General features: G+C 42.4%; 1 protein-coding gene across 1 annotated transcript; it reads left to right on the forward strand.

The window, feature by feature from the left end:
* The first annotated feature begins 298 nt into the window (after positions 1–298).
* Positions 299–9,056, forward strand: LOC123424353 (disease resistance protein RGA4-like). The gene is made up of 3 exons (XM_045107959.1): positions 299–1,256; positions 6,201–8,368; positions 8,724–9,056. The coding sequence occupies exons 1-2, from the start codon at positions 463–465 to the stop codon at positions 8,347–8,349; spliced, it is 2,943 nt and encodes a 980-aa protein (XP_044963894.1). The 5' UTR covers positions 299–462; the 3' UTR covers positions 8,350–8,368; positions 8,724–9,056.
* The last annotated feature ends 14,987 nt before the right edge of the window (positions 9,057–24,043 follow it).

Here is a 24,043-nt window from a genome sequence, read left to right on the forward strand (position 1 = left end):
GACCAGTGACACCATAGGTCCCGGTTCGTGGGTGAACCGGGACTAATGGAAATTCTTCAAGTGGACCAAAGCCTTGTTTTCTATTAGTGATGCCTACCACTGCGAGCAATGGCGGCGACGGCACCAGGGTAGGGAGGGGTCGTGCCGACGACAGGAATGGGGCCACGGGCGAGCACGAGGGTTATTATCGTATTTTAGAATTTTAGAATTTAAATATATCATTTCATTGTTCAGGCCGACTAAGACCAAGCATCTAGTTGCGCGAGGGTTATTATCGTATTTTCTGCGGTAGCCAAGAAGTCAGCCGGTGCCATCTTCAGGCTGGCCGGCTATGTCTGTACCCATCTAGCCATCCCCTTTAGGCCTCCATCACAAAGCAGTGTTGTCTGAAAAATTAGTGTTAGTTGCCAAAAAGAATTAGAGGGCCGGAGCGGAGTGGGTCGGCGACCAGGCGGCGGAGGGATGGAGGCCGCGGTGGTGAGCGCTCTGATGACTAACATAGTTGCGAGGCTATTCGCCGTGCTAGAGAAGAGATACGACCAGTTGAGTGCCCTGCATGATGATATCGATTCTATGAAAGCGGAGCTTCACCTGATTGCTGGTGCTATGGAGGATCAGCTCTCGCAGAAGGGGCACACCCGTGCTGTAGAGCGCATATCCATGACTGTAATGCGGGAATTGGCATTTGACATCGAGGATTGCCTGGACCGGTTCCTTCCTTGCGCTGCATGTGGAGAAGAAGCGGGGTCAATCGGTGATCCCGTGTACTTTGTTGATGAGATTCAGAAACTGAAGAAGCGGCTGGAGGGGGCACATCAGCAGAAAACCAATTACGGTGTCAAGGGCGGCCAGCAGCAAGATTCCCAAGATCGTCAGGGGCATCCAATAGCTTCCCACGATGCGGACACATTTGAGGAACATCATCATCATCATGTGGGCATCGAGAAACCCAAGCAGGAGGTTGTGGATTTGCTAGAGGTGGAGGGGGAGAAACTGATGGTGATATCCATCGTCGGATTTGGCGGCTCCGGAAAGACGGCACTCACAAAGGCAGTGTATCACTGCCCTCAAGTCCGCCGGAAATTCCTTCGCCGTGCCTGGATTGTGGCGTCCAAGCACAAAGACGACGCCAAGGGGCTCTTGACAGCGATACTACAGCAGCTTCTTCCAAGCGAAGCACCAGCAGTGCTACCTACACAACAAGTCCCCCAGCTCCAGCAACACATCATACATCATTTGCAAGCTAGAAGCACAAGGTGTGTCCCCTGACCTATCTGAATCCATCGTCTTAAATGATTAGCATGCATCAATTTGACATCTCTGTTTGCCCGCATATTACTTTCTTGATCCAGTTTCCTATATATTTTCCAAATGATATGAACCATACTGGTTTCTTTCTCTTCCGTTCTGTACTTTTTTTTTTTGGCAATTGAAAGGCGGCAGCAGTGAGTACCTTACCTACTCGACACAATTAAGTTTTTGGCATAATTTACCACTTTTGGAGACCTGCCGATCTATTATCTATTTCAATACCAGGTAAAATATTAACGCGTGAAGCTGTGCAACATAATTTTGTATTGATTGATATATTATATCTATGTAAAAAAGGAAGATGCAAAACCATCAGACCGAACTTGGTGCTCCCCCACCGTCCTGTTATTGTCCAACCCAATCTATTCTACTCCCTCCAATCCACTCATTGAATTAATTTACGGAGGGAGTATTAAATATGTACTTCATCCAATCCACTCGTTGTGTCATGTCCATTTTTTTGGGTTAATGTGCAGATGCTGCAGAGGAACAGACACTGATCCGGTTTAACCGGATTAGATATAGGTTATTTATGGTGGATTAGACATAGGTTAGTCCAACTTGGAGTAGTGTAGTGTATTCCTAACATTATCATATGGTGATTAACAAACTCATGCCTGACAAGGAACCACTAAATTAGAAAACAAGTACAGAGGTACTGCTGGCCATTAACCAGGCTGGTTCAAAGTACAGAGCTACTGCTGGCCATGAGCCAGGCTGGTTCAAAGTAGAGAAAACATGGTTGTTGATCTAGCACCAAGACTGTTAAATGTGTATTGTTTATGTGGATGGTGGTGGTCAAGAGGTCACATCTAGTTAGGTCTGAGACCATGACAAATTTGGGCCAATTGCGCTGCACCTAATTGAAATAAAATATTATTCTTGTTTTATATGTTTTGTCTTCGTTTGAGATTCATTTGATATTACAATATGTATGCAATCATGGAGAAGAAAAGATGTGGTTGGATGCATTCGGGCCACTCGTGGATAAGAAGAAAAATCAGGTGCCCTAAAACTGTTTTCCGTGCCATATTTTAGGACGGTTGTTGGAGATGCTCCTAGGGCTTTCTGTAATTTGGAATATTGCTAGGTGAATATAGAAAAACAACATTCTGTTAAACAAATACTCCCTCCGTTCCAAAATTCTTGTTTTAGGTTTGTCTAGAAAAAGATGTATCTAAATACTAAAACGTGACTAGATACATTTATATCTAGACAAATCTAAAACAATAATTTTGGAACGGAGGGAGTAAACCATAAGATCATCTCCAATAACTTACCTATTTTAGAGCACCAAAGTGTGGTTGGAAGAAAATTTGGGACACCAAAAAGTGATTTTTCGGGCATGACAGAGTGGCATATCCAACAGGTGCCCTAAAAATAGGGTTCCCATACTGTAGCCCCACCATTTGAACGAAACATGAATTATTTTCATGTTTTATGGCCCCACAATTTGGACTATGTATCCACCACAATTTTTTTACATTTTTATTTGAACAAAATAAGAATTTGGCTGAATTTTACATATGACATTTTGCACCGCAACTATGCAAGGTCACCACAAACATAAATCAGCAACATATGAAATTCAACTTCAAATCCTCATATTGAATTCAAATGAAAAGTACAAATATAGTGCATTACCAACACAAACAAAAGTGCACATAAACATAGTAAAGATACATGGTCTCTCAAACTTCATTGTCACCCGTCCTTTCTTTCTCCTCATCATGGCTTCCAACATTGGCTTCATGCTCATCGCTAACTTTTTTTCTTCATTGTCATGCTTTATGTTTATGCCATCCATGTCACACCCCATACCTCCCATGGCATTCATGTTACCATCCATACCTCTCATGGAACCCATCGTGCCACCAAAGCCACATCCCATGGAACTCATCGTACGACCAAAGCCGCCTCCCACGGAACCAAAGCCGCCTCTAATGGAACCCAAGCTAGATCCCATTATGCTCATCAAAACCCCCCATGTATTCTCCAATGACGCCACCCACTGCATCACTCATACCACCCATGCCTCCCACATGCCACCACACACCAAGCTCACACTCATGGACGTCCTCGCCAACATTTGATCTTTACAAAGCTCAACAAATGTCTTTTCGTTCACGCCGATACCACGTGTGTCCATGAACAAAACCTTTTCTTCTTTGTCCTCAGCCGCCTTGAGCTCTGTCACCGTCACCTTCCTCTCCTCAAGCCTCAGCCTTCTCCTCCTCGACCATCGCGAGCCTCGCCTTGACTGGTTCCCTCTTCGGCGCCGCCTTCTCCTGAGCCACCGCCTTCTCCTCGGCGGCTGACCTCTCCTTTTTTTTCATATTCGGAAGCGTTTTTCTTCAGCATACTCCTTCCTTGCATTAACTTGGCTTCCAATGATTCTTTGGATCACTGTCTCCGGCCTTTGTCCCCTTGACACTTCCCTCCATTGGGCATTTTTTATTTAGCCACCGAGTTGGGATTGGGATCTTTTTCCCTTCCTCCCATGTACCTGCATAATCGTCATCATCAAACCCAACCAAGGTCCTCTGCTTGTTTGCAATTTCAAATAACTCCTAGTTTTTCCTTTCTCCTCATTTTGATGTTGGGCCCAACAATGATGCAAAGTGAATGTCTTCCCTTTATATTTCTTCTCCCTTTTATTCCTTTTACTCTAGACCATCATCCCTTGAACAAGGTTGAGAAACATACCAATATCAAACAAAAGGTCGTCACGTGTACATACTAGAATTCAGAGCAAACATCATTGAGAAAAAAGCAAAGCATCACTTGGTCGTCATTGTTGCAACCACTTGTGTTAATGCGGTCGACATTTTTCAAGCAAGCCAACCACTTGATAAAATCCGCGAATATTGTGGACCATCAATGGTGGAAGAAGTGTCCGGTCGGTCATGTCCACTTGTGTTTTGTTCATCAAACAACAACTTGATCGGCATCCAATATGTATTGATTGGTTACTCGGTTCCGACAGACGCATTAAGATAAAGTTTCTTCCAAGCCGTACATAGAAGTATCTTCACTATTTATGTAGTTTCGGGTTCTTCCCCTAGGAGTAGAATCAAGAAATCCCTCATCCTCCAAGTCAGGATTATCCTCATCATCATATTGGTTTCATCAAACTCTTGAGGTTGATATTCTTTAGAGACAAAACATCCATTTGCAACATTTTTATATTGCAAAAATGTTTCATCAACAACACTACATGCACACAATTCAACATACAAACACATCACTTATCAATGCATTCAACACTGCAAGCACAATTAGAAAAAAAAACAAAGGATTTTTTCATCTACGTTTCGAACATAACATCGAACATGTTGTGGGCGCCGATGTTGATCGCCGCAGGTGTCGACGACTCATCCTCCATGGCCGACGGCGCATAAAGAGGAGCAAGAGGGACCAGAGCAGTCACAACCACCACAGCAACAACCAACGAAGCAGCTGTATTCGCCTTCTTGGATGCCACTGGAGCTTATGGGTCACGCGACGACCGCTTCACGCTACATGGGCTATTTTTAGGAGAGCGGGAGCGGTGGAGAGCATGGCGAGGTCGGCTGTGGTGTCGGAGGAGCTGCCCATGACGGTGCGGTGGTCGGCGGGCGGGCGAAGACGCAACAGACCAGTCGTGGAAGGGGAGCGAAATGGCTGTGGTTTAGGTGTTGTGCAGGGGTCACTTTGTTTTACGGCAGCCGCCCAAATGTTTTATATTTGAAGCACTTGATGCCGCCTTTAAGGCTGCGCAAGAAATCCTACATTTTTTACTCCCTCCGTCTCGGTGAATAAGTCATCTTACGAAAATCAAATAATTCCAAAACACTTAGGCACGATGCATTAACTTTTACCTCGTTTCTTGTTTTTTGACATGAATAAAGGAATCAACCAATAAGAAACGTGGGGCATGTATGTTTTTAATGACTTGAGACTAACTAGCACAACATGCATTGGTCAATTCATTGCATGCAATGGTATTAATTAGCAAATTAGCATTGATTTCTCTCGTTTTCCTCTCCGTCTTGGTCATGGTGCATAACCTAAGATGACTTATACACCAAGACGGAGGGAGTATGATAGGGCAATTGTTGGAGACTGTTTTTTTGCCCCCAAAGTGCGTTAAAAAGTCTCGTGCCCTATAATAGGGCAGCTATTGAAGATGCTCTAAAGTAGTTAACATCTTGGTAACTGAGGTATTGAATGTCACTCCCCCACCCATGTAACAAGTCATGCATGATAGTACTACCGTTGATTCGATGCGATTTGCATTGTCCATCAGAGACGTACAATTGAAGGGGGAAGAAGGTTAGTACTCCCGTCATTTACTTATACAAGACCATTATGAAATATACATTTTGCATCTATACAAAGCCACCAACATAAGTTGAGGCAAAACTAATGACATTTTCTCGTACTAGAAACCTGTTTAATACTTGCATGCATGCATCCATAATGATAGCTACTTACTTCCTCCATTATTTTTGCATGCATGTGGCGTATTAATGATCCCATTAAATGAAAAGAAAAGCTGAGTTGCAAAGCACACATTAGATTTTGCGTTGATACCTGTAATCTGAGTTTATGGCCTTATATATAAAAATAGAGGAAGTATCATTTTTAATGTAATTTTATGTTTTATCGGTTGTTCCGCATCTAGTTGTCTTCTTATTCTACTGTCTATTGTTTTTCTTGATAATTATTAGAACGAAGATGTCAGGTGTCATTTTTGTTTTTAAAAAAGTGTCACATCAGAGCACTTGTATTGTACGCATGTGGGCCACATAGATGTCCTTTTGTATGTAATACAGTATTTATGAGATGGGTGTAAGACCACCCAGTATTAGTTCAGTACAATTTTATATTAACCATTTGCCTAACAGGTGCTTAATTGTAATTGATGACATGGAGCATCAGCATTGGAAGGCAATAGAACCTATCATTTATGTGGAAACATTAAGCAGAATACTAGTGACGACAACAATTCATTCCGTAGCAAATAAATGCAGCTCTGTTGGCGGCTATATTTACAATATGAGAACCCTTAGTAAAGAGGACTCTAAGGTTTTGCTAAAGAAGAAGGTTTCTTTATTGGGAGGATCTTCACCTGATTTGGAGGATGGTTCGGCTGCAATCGTAGACAAATGCGATGGGCATCCTCTTGCTCTCGTCAGTGTGGCCAACCATTTGCTAGGAGAAAGTGAGCTCACAGGAAAGTTCTGCAAAGATACCAGCAGCTGCCTAGGTTCTCATATGGACAAGAACACGCATGGAGATTTCACAAAACTTCGACAGGTTCTGGTGAATAATTACAGCAGTCTGTCTGGTGGTCTCAAGACATGTTTACTATACACAAGTTTATTCCCAAATGACCGCCCCGTCAGCAGGAAAACTCTAACCAGACGATGGTTAGCGGAAGGATACATAGATGGTGACCTTGAGGCTGCAGATAAGAATTTCAAGGAACTGATTGACCGGAATATCATCCAGTCCATCGATGAAAGCAACGATGGAAAAGCAAAGACGTGCAAACCTCATGGTATCATGAACCAGTTCATGCTGCACAAGTCCATGTCTTGTAATTTCATCACATCTTTTGGTGATAAGAACAGGAGGCGGTTCCGTCACCTAGTCATTGAGAATCATACAAATGATACAACATCTGGCATGGATCATGTTGCTGTTCCAACTTCACGTAGCCACAACCGCCTCCACAATCTCGTTGACTCTCTTAAAGGAAAGTTTGCTAATATCAATACATTTACCAATACAGGATTGGTCAGCAAGCAACTCCGTCCGCGGTCTCTAACAGTCTTTGGGGGTGCAGGAGAAGCCGTTTCAGATTTGACAAGTTGTGAGCTGCTCAGAGTGTTGGATCTTAAAGAATGTGTTGGTTTGAATGAAGAACATCTCCGGTACATATACAAGCTGTTGCATCTGAAATATCTGACACTCGGGAGCTCCGTTAGCAATCTTTCTGTTGAACTGGAAAGACTTCATTGTTTAGAGACACTCGACGTGGGGAAAACCCAGATAGTGACATTGCCGGTGGAAGTCATTAATCTGCCCCACCTAGCGCACCTGTTTGGAAAGATTAAGCTAAACAAGATTAGTACCAAGAACTGTAAGAAGTTCATGCAAGGAAAAAGTAATTTACAGACTCTGGCAGGAGTTGTTGTAGACAACAACTCTAGATTCCCGGAACTGATGGTTCATATGAAAAAACTGACAAAGATAAAGCTATGGTGTGAGATCACTAGCATAGATACGAATTACACCATACTCTCAGAAGCCATTCACAGGTTTGTTCAGGCTGGTATGGGTAATCCAGTAGGTTACCGTTCTCTGTCGCTTCATATGAATGATTGTTCCAAAGATTTGCTTCATCGCCACCAAGTTGACAACACAACTGCAACATCAAAAAAACCTGTTTGTGTTAGCTCCCTCAAACTGCAAGGGAGCCTGAGTCAGTTCCCTCAGTTTGTGATGTCTCTGCGTGGTCTGAAAGAGCTGTGCCTTACCTCTACTAATCTGACGAGGGATGATCTATCTACACTGTATACACTAAAACGCTTGGTTTATCTTAAACTGGTTGAAGTCCACCTTGCAGGTGATTTACACATAAATCTTGGGAACTTCCGCAGCCTACAACGCCTACGCCTGGCGGTGCAGGAATCCAGACTCCCCACAATCAAGCAAGGAGCATTACTGAGTCACTTAGTTTCCCTTCAGTTGCTATGTAAAGATCTACTAGGCCCTTCCGATCACCTCCAAATGAAAAGTTTTGGACGTCTTCAGGAAATCTCTTTGGATTCTATGGTCAGCAAAGAAACCATAGAACTCTGGGAAAATGAAGCTAGGATGCACCCTAAGAGGCCAAGGATTTTATTGCTAAAAAGGGTTGGTCCAGCTGGGAAATATGTTGCAAATGATCAGGGATCCTTGGAGCTGCCAATGCCCTGCGGCTGCAGTGACAGATGCTGCAAAGCTGATCAGGGATCCCCAGAGGCTCAGATGCAGGGAACGCCTTGATTCCTTCTTCCAGGCAAAGGTCAGGATCCTGATCATTTGTGTAGCTTGAAAGTTTATTTTGCTTCCGTCTTCAGTTTTCCTCTCTTTGACTCTCATAAATATTCGGCATATAGTGCTTGCAATCATTGATTTCCATTACTCGGCCATTTGTAAAGCTATTTGACTTACATGAATGGTAACTAGCCGTCATGCTATATAAAAGAGAACATTGGAATGGCAAAAAAGAATTTCTTATGGAGCAGCTTTGCTCTTGTCTTGCTATTTGTTGCAATTGCTGGTTATACTTATAGCCCGAAAAGTTGTAATGTTATATACCTAATTCTATTATGCAACACATGCTAAAGCAAGTTCCTGTCTGATCGTTCCATTCTCAGATAGCTTTACTACTCTAAGTTGATGATATGAAGATAAAAAGAAGAAGACGAAGACCTGATGTTGATGGTTTCTCCATGTGTCTGCTTCCTCTACAACACTTGTCTCCTTGTGTTGTTGTTGAAAGTCCAATTTGCTTTATCCAAATTACGCTAGTACTGGAATATTAATTTCTACGATGAAGTCCTGTGTGCTTAAGTACTTGTACAGTACCATTTTTTTCCGCTGAGGCTTTGATGTGCCGTACAATACAATATACCTGCCAGAGGAAGACATGTTTATAGATTAATATTATTGAGTATAATTGAATAAGTGAGGCATCATAACACTATACACTTTCAGTGTTTGATCAATACTGCAAGCATGTTGGGGTTGCAAAGGGCATTACCACACACGCATATATGGCTTTATGTATGGCTGCATGCATCGGCATGATGCAGAGGCCGGGGGCTCTTCCTCCTTTTGAAAAAAAAATATATGGCTTAATGTTCGTCATAACAATTGAATGTATGATGAGAACCCGGCACGCCGTTGTGGTGCAAATGCAACTGGTTGGCACAGAGATAACTGGACATTTAGTTTATAAGACTGCCACTATGTAGACCCTGGAGTATTACCTGAGCATTTAGTTTGTAACAGAAATCATACCAACTGTTCCAGGTTCCAGCTGACATGTCGTGATGCAGCCAACTGTCCTTTGCAGCTTATTCCAAAAACCTATATGTGCAGTAATTACAGATCGTTCTCACGCGGACTAGATAAAGGCTTGGCCACAGGGGGGAGCGAATGTGTGTCCCTCGCTGGTGAGTTGCAGGAATCCAATTGTGCAGGCCCCCTATTGAAATGAGTAGCAAGAAATCAAGAAAGTGCACCTGCTACTCGGACGAACTGAAAATGTGACTGCTACGGAATCCAGGTAGCACAGGACCCTTGAGGCTTGCACAAGAACCAATCCTTTGTTAATATACTGACCAACTGATGTAACATCCAACCACCATTCCATAATCCATACGCAGCAATTCGGGCTCGAGCTGACGGGAAACGAAACGCACCTCTCGCTCCATCGGATTCCGGATGGTGTTGCGCACGAGCTGTTGGTGGACTGGAGGAGAGCGGAGCAGGAGTGCGGTGGGAGAAGCACAGGCGCGGCGCCGCCCACTTGTGCCGCCGCCGCATACCCAGATGAGTCGGGCGGACCCATTTTAGTCGAACCTAAGAGGAGTGGGCCGGGCCGGGCCAGCCCCTAACTTGACCAGGAGCAGAATGGTCAGGGCTGTGCTCAAAGCAGAGTGCATGCTCTGTTCCCGCCTCCTTAGAAAAAGGACAAATGCTCTGTTCCCACGGGGAAATAATCTGTCACTCTATTCTTGTGTATGATTAGCATCCCCTCGACATGGGCATGGAGGACTCCAAGGACACGACATTGTTAATGTGACTCTATAAGATTATCTATAATGAGAGTAACATAGATGCAACCTAAGTAAGAAATATAATGTGACATCTAAGGGTGGTTGTAATGGGTAGTATCATATACTGGTATCATGCATATGATACTAGTGTATGATACCACATCCGTAATGCATAGTATCATTGGATAATTTATTTATGGGCTTAACTACAGAGCGGCGCCGCATGTAAGTCTTTTCATGCTGCGGCTAATTCCATCTCCCTACCATGCATGTATGCAATGACGTCATCAAGATTCTCTCTATTGATTTAAAATTTAAAAAGTTTTATCTCTAAAACCGTTAATTTAATTGACAATCCGTTTTCACCGTTGGCTTTGTCGTGACGAGATCTTCAAAACTAGACCCCATGTCGACATGTTTCGAGAACTTTTTTTCTCCGTCCATAATTGCCACATTTTTAGACTTACTTGTCGTATTATTAGCCACTTACTTGTCCAAAAAAATAACTTAATTGTCATTTTTTTCTTGATGTGAATCATGTGCCGCATGTATCCATATTGCAGCACGTGGCTTAGAAGGATATGCAGATGGCATCACAAAAATATGCATTGCATGCAAAGCGTGACACAGAAAATCGGTAGAAAAAGTGTCTCACACAAAACATGTGTTGGCAGACCTTAATCACTAGCTAAATGCATCTGGTTAGTACTAATACTACTAGTAGTAGTTTAAAATTGCATAGTTGCCAATTTTACAAAAACTTAGTTGTCAAGATGCTAGTTTAACTATGTCGAGTTATCATATTTACAAACGATGACCAAAAAAAAATTTGGTCACCGGTTTTAAATATGTGGAGTTGTCATATTTTGCGTGTAATTGCCTCAAAAAGTTGTTTGTGCTTGCCATTTTGATTATGTCAAGATGTCATATTTATACGCAATTTTTAAAAATTTGAAAATTAAGTTATTTTTTATCAGACAAGTAAGCACTTACTAATATGACAAGTAAGTACAGCAAATGTGGTAATTGTGAGCAAAAAAAAAAGTTGTCGAAACATGTCGACATGGGATCTAGTTTTCAAGATTTCGTCGAAACAAAGTCAACGGTGAAAACGGATTATCGATCGAATTAACGGTTTAAGAGATAATAGTTTTTGAATTTCGATCATTTAGAATGAATCTGATGACATCATTGCATGCATTCATGCAAGAGAACACACAAGCCGCTGTACCGGATGTCCACGGTGCGGTGCTTCTAGATAGAATTTCTCTTTATTTATTGTCATACAAGACACATAGCAGCACATCATTTCATATGATACACAATTCTCTCTTACTTCGTTTAATTCTATGCCACATCATCAAAATTGTCTAGTTGGCATGCATGATATTATCTATGATACTCGCAGTACGGGCAGCCTAATTAATGAAAAGAGAGATAAATTGAGTAACTTAGATAGTTACTTATACTAGTAGTAACATAACGCATACCAAGAGAGGATGAGTCTATAAGATAATAAATGAAAGGCTCAATGTTATCACCCCTATGTTACTATCCACTTTGGATGTAGTCACTTAGACTAGTAACCTATGGGGAGCATGTTACTACTCTATGTTACTTCCCGTTGCGAGTAGTCTAAGAGTTGGTACTGGCCATTTATTCCCAACCATCTAATCCAACGCGATGCCAAGGCCGACGTCTTTAGGGACTCGTCGACGTTCTTAGTTACCATGGTTATTAGGTCACATCACGGCCTCAGGACCAGGGTCTGTTGGATGGCATGTCACGTACGGTGACGCGTATCATACGCGGCAGACCTCGTCTTCATCGGCCAGATCCGCCTCGTCGACGGGGTTCTGTGGCTTCGAAGGTGTTGGGGGAACGTCGCATGGGAAACAAAAAATTTCCTACGCGCACGAAGACCTATCATGGTGATGTCCATCTACGAGAGGGGATGAGTGATCTACGTACCCTTGTAGATCGTACAGCAGAAGCGTTAGAGAACGCGGTTGATGTAGTGGAACGTCCTCACGTCCCTCGATCCGCCCAGCGAACAATCCCGCGATTAGTCCCACGATCTAGTACCGAACGGACGGCACCTTCGCGTTCAGCACACGTACAGCTCGACGATGATCTCGGCCTTCTTGATCCAGCAAGAGAGACGGAGAGGTAGAAGAGTTCTCCGGCAGCGTGACGGTGCTCCGGAGGTTGGTGATGACCTTGTCTCACCACGGCTCCGCCCGAGCTCCGCAGAAACGCGATCTAGAGGAAAAACCGTGGAGGTATGTGGTCGGGCAGCCGTGAGAAAGTCGTCTCAAATCATCCCTAATTGCTCCATATATAAAGGAGGAGGGAGGGGGGCCTTGCCTTGGGGTCCAAGGACCCCCAAGGAGTCGGCCGAGCCAAGGGGGGGAGGACTCCCCCCCCAAACCGAGTTGGACTTGGTTTGGTGGGAGGAGTCCCCCTTCCTTCCCACCTCCTTCCTTTTTTTCCTTTCCTCTTGATTTTTCTTCTCTTGACACATTGGGCACTTGTGGGCTGTCCGACCAGCCCACTAAGGGCTGGTGTGACTCCCCCAATGACTATGGGCTTCCCCGAGGTGGGTTGCCCCCCCCCCCCCCCCGGTGAACTCCCAGAACCCATTCGTCATTCCCGGTAACTCCGAAAACCTTCCGGTAATCAAATGAGGTCATCCTATATATCAATCTTCGTTTTCGGACCATTCCGGAAACCCTCGTGACGTCCGTGATCTCATCCGGGACTCCGAACAACATTCGGTAACCAACCATATAACTCAAATACGCATAAAACAACGTCGAACCTTAAGTGTGCAGACCCTGCGGGTTCGAGAACTATGTAGACATGACCCGAGAGACTCCTCGGTCAATATCCAACAGCGGGACCTGGATGCCCATATTGGATCCTACATATTCTACGAAGATCTTATCGTTTGAACCTAAGTGCCAAGGATTCGTATAATCCCGTATGTCATTCCCTTTGTCCTTCGGTACATTACTTGCCCGAGATTCGATCGTCAGTATCCGCATACCTATTTCAATCTCGTTTACCGGCAAGTCTCTTTACTCGTTCCGTAATACAAGATCCCGCAACTTACACTAAGTTACATTGCTTGCAAGGCTTGTGTGTGATGTTGCATTACCGAGTGGGCCCCGAGATACCTCTCCGTCACACGGAGTGACAAATCCCAGTCTTGATCCATATCTCAACTAACACCTTCACAGATACCTGTAGAGCATCTTTATAGTCACCCAGTTACGTTGCGACGTTTGATACACACAAAGCATTCCTCCGGTGTCAGTAAGTTATATGATCTCATGGTCATAGGAATAAATACTTGACACGCAGAAAACAGTAGCAACAAAATGACACGATCAACATGCTACGTCTATTAGTTTGGGTCTAGTCCATCACGTGATTCTCCCAATGACGTGATCCAGTTATCAAGCAACAACACCTTGTTCATAATCAGAAGACACTGACTATCATTGATCAACTGGCTAGCCAACTAGAGGCATGCTAGGGACGGTGTTTTGTCTATGTATCCACACATGTAAATGAGTCTTCATTCAATACAATTATAGCATGGATAATAAACTATTATCTTGACACAGGAATTATAATAATAACTATACATTTATTATTGCCTCTAGGGCATAATTCCAACAGTCTCCCACTTGCACTAGAGTCAATAATCTAGCCCTCACATCACCATGTGAATTACATTGTAATAAATCTAACACCCATACAGTTCTGGTGTCGATCATGTTTTGGCCGTGGAAGAGGTTTAGTCAGCGGGTCTGCTACATTCAGATCCGTGTGCACTTTGCATATATTTACGTCCTCCTCCTCGACGTAGTCGCGGATGAGGTTGAAGCGTCGTTTGATGTGTCTGGTCTTCTTGTGAAACCTTGGCTCCTTTGCTAAGGCAATGGCACCAGTGTTGTCACAGAACAAGGTTATTGGATCCAGTGCACTTGGCACCACTCCAAGATCCGTCATGAACTGCTTCATCCAGACACCCTCCTTAGCCGCCTCCGAGGCAGCCATGTACTCCGCTTCACATGTAGAATCTGCTACGACGCTTTGCTTGGAACTGCACCAGCTTACTGCACCCCCATTAAGAATAAATACGTATCCGGTTTGCGACTTAGAGTCGTCCGGATCTGTGTCAGAGCTTGCATCGACGTAACCTTTTACGGTGAGCTCTTCGTCACCTCCATACACGAGAAACATCTCCTTAGTCCTTTTCAGGTACTTCAGGATATTCTTGACCGCTGTCCGGTGATCCACTCCTGGATTACTCTGGAACCTACCTGCCATACGTATGGCCAGGCTAACATCCGGTCTAGTGCACAGCATCGCATACATGATAGAACCTATGGGTGAAGCATAGGGGACGGAGCGCATATGCTCTCTATCTTCATCAGTTGCTGGGCACTGAGTCTTACTCAATCTCGTACCTTGTAACACTGGCAAGAACCCTTTCTTGGACTGTTCCATTTTGAACCTCTTCAAAACTTTATCAAGGTATGTGCTTTGTGGAAGTCCTATCAGGCGTTTTGATCTATCCCTATAGATCTTAATGCCTAGAATGTAAGCAGCTTCTCCTAGGTCCTTCATAGAGAAACTTTTATTCAAGTAACCTTTTATGCTCTCCAAAAGCTCTACGTTGTTTCCAATCAGTAATATGTCATCCACATATAATATTAGAAACGCCACAGAGCTCCCACTCACTTTCCAATCAGTAATATAATATGTCATCCAAAAATAGCAAACTTGCACCCAACACTACAAAACGGTTGTCAATCCTTCACGATTGATTGCAAGGTGAGATCTGAAGGCGGAAAGTGAAACAAAGTAAAAGTGTGAGGCTGAAAATATGATGTGAAGTAGACCCGGGGGCCATAGTGTTCACTAGAGGCTTCTCTCAAGATAGCAAATATTACGGTGAGTGAACGAATTACTGTCGAGCAATTGATAGAACAGCGCAAAGTCATGACGACATCTAAGGCAATGATCATACATATAGGCATCACGTCCGAGACAAGTAGACCGATACTTTCTGCATCTACTACTATTACTCCACACATCGACTGCTATCCAGCATGCATCTAGTGTATTGAGTTCATGACAAACAGAGTAGAGCCTTAAGCAAGATGACATGATCTAGAGGGATAAATTCATGCAATAGATATAAACCCCCACCTTTTTACCCTTGATGGCAACAACGCAATATTTGCCTCGCTACCCCTTCTGTCTCTGGTGAGGTCACCGCACGGTATGAACCCAAAACCAAGCACTTCTCCCATTGCAAGAATCATAGATCAAGTTGGCCAAACAAAACCCACAACTCGAAGAGAATTGCAAGGATATGAAATCATGCATATAAGAGATCAGAAGAAACTCAAATATGATTCATAGATAATCTGATCATAAATCCAGAATTCATCGGATCTCGACAAACACACCTCAAAAGAAGATTACATAGGATAGATCTCCATGAAGATCATGGAGAACTTTGTATTGAAGATCCAAGAAAGAGAAGAAGCCATCAGGCTACTAGCTATGGACCCGAAGGTCTATGGTGAACTACTCACGCATCATCGGAGAGGCAATGGTGTTGATGAAGAAGCCCTTTGTATCCGAATCCCCCCTCCGGCAGGGCACGAGAACGTGCCCCAGATGGCATCTTGCGGAGAAAGAAGCTTGCTGCGGCGGAAAAGTATTTTCGTGGATCTCTCTCGTGGTTTTGGATTTTTCGGAGATTTATAGGCGGAAGAAGTAGGGCAGACGAGCCATAGGGGGGCCACAAGCCTGCTAGGCGCGGGCCCCCCTGGCCGCGCCTAGGGGGCTTGTGGCCTCCCCTGGTGGCCTCTGCCTTGGTTCTCATGCCCCCTGCGTATCTTCTGTTCCGGAAAAATCGTTTCGGAAGTTTTATTCCTTTGGACTCCATTTAATATTCTCCTCTGAAAAGGGTCAAAAACACGGAAAAAACAGGAACTGACACTTGACACTGAGTTAATAAGTTAGTCCTAAAAAAGATATAAAAGGCATACAAAACATCCAAAGTTTGACAAGATAATAGCATGGAACCAACAAAAATTATAGATATGTTGGAGACGTATCAGCGACCGCCACCAAAGAAGCTCCGGGTCTACGATGGGAGCCTGATTCCTTGCCGAGATGCGTGCCCTAGAAGGTAGCACCTCCCAATGTCAGCCCGGTGGAGCCCAGTCCCGCACATGTTGGCGCCTATCGAGCAGGTGGTCGCCACCGAGTCGACGACGAGGATGCGGGATGGGCATCGTCGACGTCGAGAACAGTTTCTACAACTATTTAAAGCCCTGCTATTTAATTAGGTAGCAACGGGTAGGAATAGAGAAACAAATATGCATTCATTTTTCAAAATAATATTTAAGAGATTCAAAAGCACGATTCATCACATATGAATGACAGTTTTTATACCGCATGCCCTTATCTATCTCACTGATCTACCTTTTATCTACAAGATTTCTATGAAGAAAAATTGTATGAACACAAATTTTATCTACTCGAATTAATATATACAGCTAAGGCGTTATATCTACACATACGTTATATGAACAAATTTCTTTGAACAAAAATTGTATGAACAAAAAATTTGTCTACTGGAATTAATATATACTGCTAAGGCGTTATATTTACACGTACGTTATATGAACAAAAATTTCTATGAACAAAAATTGTATGAACAGCAATCTGCATGGGCGGCGGCGGCGACAAGCAGAGCACGCAGAGGAGGAGCTCACAGGAGCCGACGGCGAGGAGGACTGTATCAGGGGCAGCGGCCACGGTGAGGAGGACTGGATCGGGGGCTGCGGCGACGGTGACGTGCTCGGGGACAGCGGCGACGGGCTCGGGGACGGCGGCAATGAGGAGGAGGACTAGATCGGGGCGGCGACGACGAGGAATGGCTTGGGGGGCGGCGGCGAGCAATGGGAGAGTTTTGGGGGAAATTTCGACAACTCCTACCTATATGCGAAAACTAGTGGTCCCGGTTCGAGGCACAAACCGGGACTAAAGGCCAATTTGCAGCAGCCCAAAGGGCGGGAAGAAGAGACCTTTAGTCCCGGTTGGTGCCTATAACAGACACGAAAGGGCGTCTTTCGTGTTGGCTGGTGGCACAAACCAGGACTAAAGGCATGTGTCTGCCACAGCCGCGGTGCGGTTGGATGTTTAGTCCCGGTTGGTGCCAATAACCGACACGAAAGGGTGTCTTTCGTGTCGGCTAGTGGCACAAACAGGCACTAAAGGCCTGTGCCTACCACAGCCGCGGTCCGGTTGGATGTTTAGTCCCACATCGCTAGCCGAGAGAGCCCGTGAGTGGTTTATAAGCGCTGGTGTGCACACCCTCTCGAACTCCTCTCAACTGCAGGCTTCCGGGCCTAATTTGTCACTGTGTGTGGGCCTAATGGCCTTCTGAGGGACTGAATCCTGGCCCAACTCTCCGGTTGGGTTTCTAATCGTATTCACGCCGTGATGGCCTAATAGGTGGCATTTAAAAAAAACTAATTTTTTGTGTTTCGTTTTTTTACTTTATTTATTTTATTTTGTGACTAACTTTACTAAAAAATAGATTTTTGAGTGATTATTTTCCCTGCTATTTAATATTACTGTATTTTTATCATTATATTCAATTTGGTAGGTTTTAGGTTATTTTAAATGACCGTTTTAACCAAAAACAGATCTGTTACAAAGGGGATTTTATTTTTTTGAACTTATTTGAACTCAAGAGTTTTTGTGTGTTCAAAATGCACCATTCAAGGCCACGTCATCAATTTTCAACACTTCCCGAGTTCATTTGGTATTTTTCATGCATTTACTGATTTTTTGAGCTAAATGGCCCAGAAATTGAAAAACACTACAAATGAACTCTTAATCGGTTGAAAGTTGGTATGGTATCATCATTTCACCCACATAGCATGTGCTAAAATGTTTAGACGGTTGAGGCAAAAACAGGATGCACTTCGTGTACAAATCGGACAATCTCTTTCGAAGTATCACGGATTCTTACGAAAACTCATCTGTTACAAAAGGGATTTCATTTTTTTTAACTTATTTGAACTCAAGACTTTTTGTGTGTTCAAAATGCACCATTCAAGGCCACATCATCAATTTTCAACACTTTCCGAGTTCATTTGGTATTTTTCATGCATTTACTAATTTTTTTGAGCTAAATGGCCCAGAAATTGAAAAGCACTACAAATGAACTCTCACTAGGTTGAAAGTTGGCATGATATCATTATTTCACCGACATAGCATGCGCTAAAAAGTTGGGAGGGTTGCGGCAAAAACTGGATGCACTTCGTGTACAAATCGGACAATCTCTTTCGAAGTGTCACGGTTTCTTATGAAAACTCATGTGTTACAAAAGGGATTTCAGTTTTTGAACTTATTAGAACTCAAGACTTTTTGTGTGTTCAAAATAAACCATTCAAGGCCACATCATCAATTTTCAACACTTTCCGAGTTCATTTGGTATTTTTCATGCATTTACTGATTTGTTTTAGCTAAATGGCTCAGAAATTGGAAGGCACTACAAATGAACTCTGAATCGGTTGAAAGTTGGCATCGTATCATCATTTCACCCACATAGCATGCTCTAAAACGTTGAGAGGGTTGCGGCAAAAAATGGATGCACTTCGTGTACAAATCGGACAATCTCTTTCGAAGTATCACGGATTCTTACGAAAACTCATCCATTACAAAAGAGATTTCATTTTTTTGAACTTATTTGAACTCAAGACTTTTTGTGTGTTCAAAATGCACCATTCAAGGCCACATCATCAATTTTCAACACTTTCCGAGTTCATTTGGTATTTTTCATGCATTTACTAATGTTTTTGAGCTAAATGGTCCAGAAATTGAAAAGCACTACAAATGAACTCTGACTAGGTTGAAAGTTGGCATGATATCATTATTTCACCGACATACCATGCGTTAAAAAGTTGGGAGGGTTGCGGCAAAAACTGGGTGCACTTCGTGTACAAATCGTACAATCTCTTTCGAAGTATCAGGGTTTCTTATGAAAACTCATGTGTTACAAAAGGGATTTCATTTTTTTGAAATTAATAGAACTCAAGACTTTTTGTGTGTTCAAAATAAACCATTCAAGGCCACATCATCAATTTTCAACACTTTCCGAGTTCATTTGGTATTTTTCATGCATTTACTGATTTTTTGAGCTAAATGGCTCAGAAATTGGAAGGCACTACAAATGAACTATGAATAGGTTGAAAGTTGGCATCGTATCATCATTTCACCCACATAGCATGCTCTAAAAAGTTGAGAGGGTTGCGGCAAAAAATGGATGCACTTCGTGTACAAATTGGACAATCTCTTTCGAAGTATCACGGTTTCTTACGAAAACTCATCTGTTACAAAAGGGATTTCATTTTTTAACTTATTTGATATCAAGACTTTTTGTGTGTTCAAAATGCACCATTCAAGGCCACGTCATTAATTTTCAACACTTTCCGAGTTCATTTGATATTTTTCATGCATTTACTGTTTTTTTGAGCTAAATGGCCCAGAAATTTAAAAGCACTACAAATGAACTCTGAATAGGTTGAAAGTTGGCATGGTATCATCATTTCACCCACATAGCATGTGATAAAAAGTTGAGATGGTTGCGGCAAAAAATGGATGCACTTGGTGTACAAATCGGACAATCTCTTTCGAAGTATCACGGTTTTTTAAGAAAACTCATCTGTTACAGAAGGGATTTCATTTTTTTTAACTTATTCGAACTAAAGACTTTTTTTCAAAATGCACCATTCAAGGCCACATCATCAATTTTCAACACTTTCTGAGTTCATTTGGTATTTTTCATGCATTTACTGATTATTTTGAGCTAAATAGCCCCAAAATTGAAAAGCACTACAAATGAACTCTGAACAGGTTGAAAGTTGGCATGGTATCATCATTTCATCCACATAGCATGTGCTAAAAAGTTGAGAGGGTTGCGGCAAAAACTGGATGCACTTGGTGTACAAATCGGGCAATCTCTTTCAAAGTATGAGGGTTTCGTCTTTCACTTTATTTATTTAACTTTGTGAATAAATTTACTAAAAAATAGATATTCGAGTGATTCTTTTTCTTGCTATTTAATATTACTGTGTTTTTACCATTATATAAAAATTGCTAGTTTTAGGTTATTTTAAATGACTGTTTTAATCAAAAACAGATCTGTTACAAAAGAGATGTCATTTTTTGAACTTATTTGAACTGAAGACTTTTTGTATATATATGTGGTCGAAATGCATGATACCATGAAGTTATAAAGGGATAAACCATTCAAAAGTAGCAAATGAAGTTAGAAAGGGCTAAACATTCAAATTTGAAAACTATAATGGCACGAACAGAAACTAGACAAATATAAATTGGTCCAAGCAGTACAGAATGATACTAGTCCAAACAATACATAATAATAGCTAGCATAGATATATATATACAAGTGTTCGCTGTTGTGAACACTACTCGTCTGAATCGTCTGAATCAGAATGTCTACCTGCTCTGAGGTGACACCAACCATAGTTGACGACTCGGATCTTGCGGTACAACTCGTATGAAACGTATGCATCTTTTGATGCATACTCAATGTTGATACGATCAAGTGGGGCCTTCTCCCAAAGTCTGTGCTGAGATTTTTGGAATTTGGTCTTTATATCAGCATACTCCTCGTCGATCAAGGCGATTGCCATATGAGCCATCGAAGTCCTCTCATGTCGAATCATGAATTCATGTTGGAGATCAATGAGGCAATCAACTCGTATCTCAATACCGAAGTTGTGCCTCATCTTCAGCTTGTCGTTCGTTATGTCAACGGTAGCAAAAATGATGCCGCTGCGAAGGAAGTCCATGAGTTCTGGACAATGCTTGTCACTACTGCAACAACGACAAATTAAAATGAAATAAATGTTACATACTGCAACAAGGAAAAAAGTTTCACTACAACTAAAGAAAAAAATATCTTTAGGATTCAAATGGAACATGTTGCTATCTGATGCAATTTTCATATCCTATGAATTGATCAACAAAACCGTAAATTAACTATTACATATATATATATACACATATATGTATATATATATATATATGTATATACATATACCCATGGTTTTGCAAATATGCAACAAACTAGACATATTGCATATTGCTATCCAATGGAACCTAGAGAGATCACTAGCTATATGCAATTTTCATAACTATGACATATCATATTGCTATCCAACGGAACCTAGAGAGATCACTAGCTATATGCAATTTTCATAACTATGAAATATCATATTGCTATCCAATGGAACCTAGAGAGATCACTAGCTATATACAATTTTCATAACTATGACATATCATATTGCTATCCGATGGAACCTAGAGAGATCACTAGCTATATGCAATTTTCATAACTATGACATATCATATTGCTAGCCAATGGAACCTAGAGAGATCACTAGCTATATGCAATTTTCATAACCTTGGATCAAAGAAGACCGCATAAAATTGTTTCACTACAACTAAAGAGAAATTGATCTTTATAGGATTCCAAAATGGAACATATTGCTATCGATCATGTGCTATTTTCATATCCTATGAACTGATCAAGAAACCCTCAATTAACTATCCAATGGAACATATATATAAACTACATATTGCTATCCAATGGAACCTAAAGAAATCACTATATATATATATATATATATATATATATATATATATATGCAATTTTCATAACCTTGGATCAAAGAAACCTCAAAACATACCGCACCCATTGGAAGATCAAGACATGGTGTTTGAAACATAGCTGGACGACGACAACACCTCGTTGATCGGCCGTGTACTCCAGATCAAGCCCCGAGAACTTCTGATGATCCACCGCGGCGTCAAGCCACCATTCCTTCAACTGTCTAAGCAAATGTGGCACCTCCCTTCTCTCGTTCGTGTACACGACATCGATATTGTTGTTGCCATGTGGGAGCACATCTCTGAAGCGAGTTGGCATGGTGGCACTACTAGGAAAAACCTTATAGGTAGGAGCCTATTAGTAGCGCTGGAAAGTAGAAAGTGCTGCTGCTATTAAGCAGTAGCGCTGGACATCACTCACCGCTACTACTAATGTCCATAGCAGTAGCGCATGCCTCATAATATGCGCTACTGATAAACAGGGTACCCCGCAGTAGCTATAGTAGCAGTGTCATTCCTAAGCCTGCGCTACTGCTAAGTTCAATATCAGTAGCGCTGCGTAGTATCCAGCGCTACTGATAAAAGGGGCCCAACAACGTAACCGCAGTAGCTGTAGTAGCAACGCAGGCTTGGTGAAAGCGCTACTGCTAAGTACAATAGTAGTAGCGCAGGTTTAGGAACCATTGCTACTGCTATGTTCAGTTAACACCCCCACCGCGGCCTCGAAATTTCCTAACTCCCCCACTCCCCCACCCCCTCTCCTCGATCTCAAGCCACCGCCGCCTCCCTCGCCGTCGTCGTCGCCGTCGCCGCCGCCTTCCTCGTCGTCGCCATCGCCCACATCCCCTCGTTGCCGCCACCGCCCCCCTCGCCGCCGCCTCCCTCACCGTCGCCACCGCCCCCCTACCGCTCCGGTAAGCCCCCACATCGGCCATGATATTGTTCACGGCCTCATGCCCACGTAGATGGAGGCATCACAACCCTTCAAAAGGTTATTATAAAAGATACATTGTTAGATTTATATGCATCTATGTATATTTCAGTAAAAGTTCATGGAAATATATAGTACTGTTTCCACCTTAACACTGTTAACCTACTCTTAAAGGTTGGTAGTTATAATTAGAAATTTCAATGCATGCTTTCTGGATAGTCTCATGTTTATTCCACAAGGGACACAGGGAGTAGTATGTTTATTAGTTTATATAGAATGAAAATGATAAGATAACTTCTTCGTTGTTTGTGACCACATAATGGATTTAGTTCATGCTATGCCATGTTGATCATTGGTCATCTAAACTTGGGGAAAATAACCCTTGTTAGATGATCCTTGATCATCTAAAATTGTTGGTGTTGTTCACCTAAAGGTTGATGATTTCAAGTACTTAGACTTAGTAAGAAACACCTCTTGCATAATTTAGGTTTAAAACATAAATCTTATTTTTCTAGACCCTAGAAGCTTAATAAGAGTTGAAGTTGGTGAGAAACCAAAAATTAAGCTCATGTTTTTTCTTACCTCCCATCTAGCAAATGTTATATTTGAAATGTAGTGCACATTATTATTAGAGTGTTGCCGGAATGTCCGAGTGGCCTATGTTTTGCCGGAATGTTGATTCATTTCCGTTCTGCTAAATTTCAGGCGCACCATATGTCCACTATTTAGGAAATGCCTGACGATGAATATTGGGAGTGTGAATATTGCAGCGACTGTCGGGGTATGTGCGACACGCCTCACCTGCGAGACAATAGGTTCTTCAACATGAAGATTGATGAGAATGGAGATATGTTCCTCCCTTGCCATGCAAGAAGATACGTGTTGGAGAGGCTTGGTTTCGAAGACCGCGAGAGAATTGAGACGAGGAGCGTTAACCTGAGGTCTATACATGGTCACACATTTGTTATCAAAGTATTTAATTCAGTTTTTCAAATAGAAATTGGGTGCCCAAAGTGGGAAGATCTTTGCAAGGCATATGGATTTCAGATGGGTATGCAAATAACCTTTGATCTTTGTCCTGAAGATAATATGCCAGGCAACATCGACATTTGGGTGGTTGTCGATGATATGCTTCCTGTTTTACCTTCACGTGAGTTTCTCAACCATATTTGTCAAGTAATTTGCATTTATATTCAGAAATAGTTGGTGTTCATCCATATACTAAATTTGTTAAATTATA

The sequence above is a fragment of the Hordeum vulgare genome, chromosome 2H (assembly GCF_904849725.1).
Source record: "Hordeum vulgare subsp. vulgare chromosome 2H, MorexV3_pseudomolecules_assembly, whole genome shotgun sequence".
In the NCBI taxonomy this organism is placed as follows: domain Eukaryota; kingdom Viridiplantae; phylum Streptophyta; class Magnoliopsida; order Poales; family Poaceae; genus Hordeum; species Hordeum vulgare.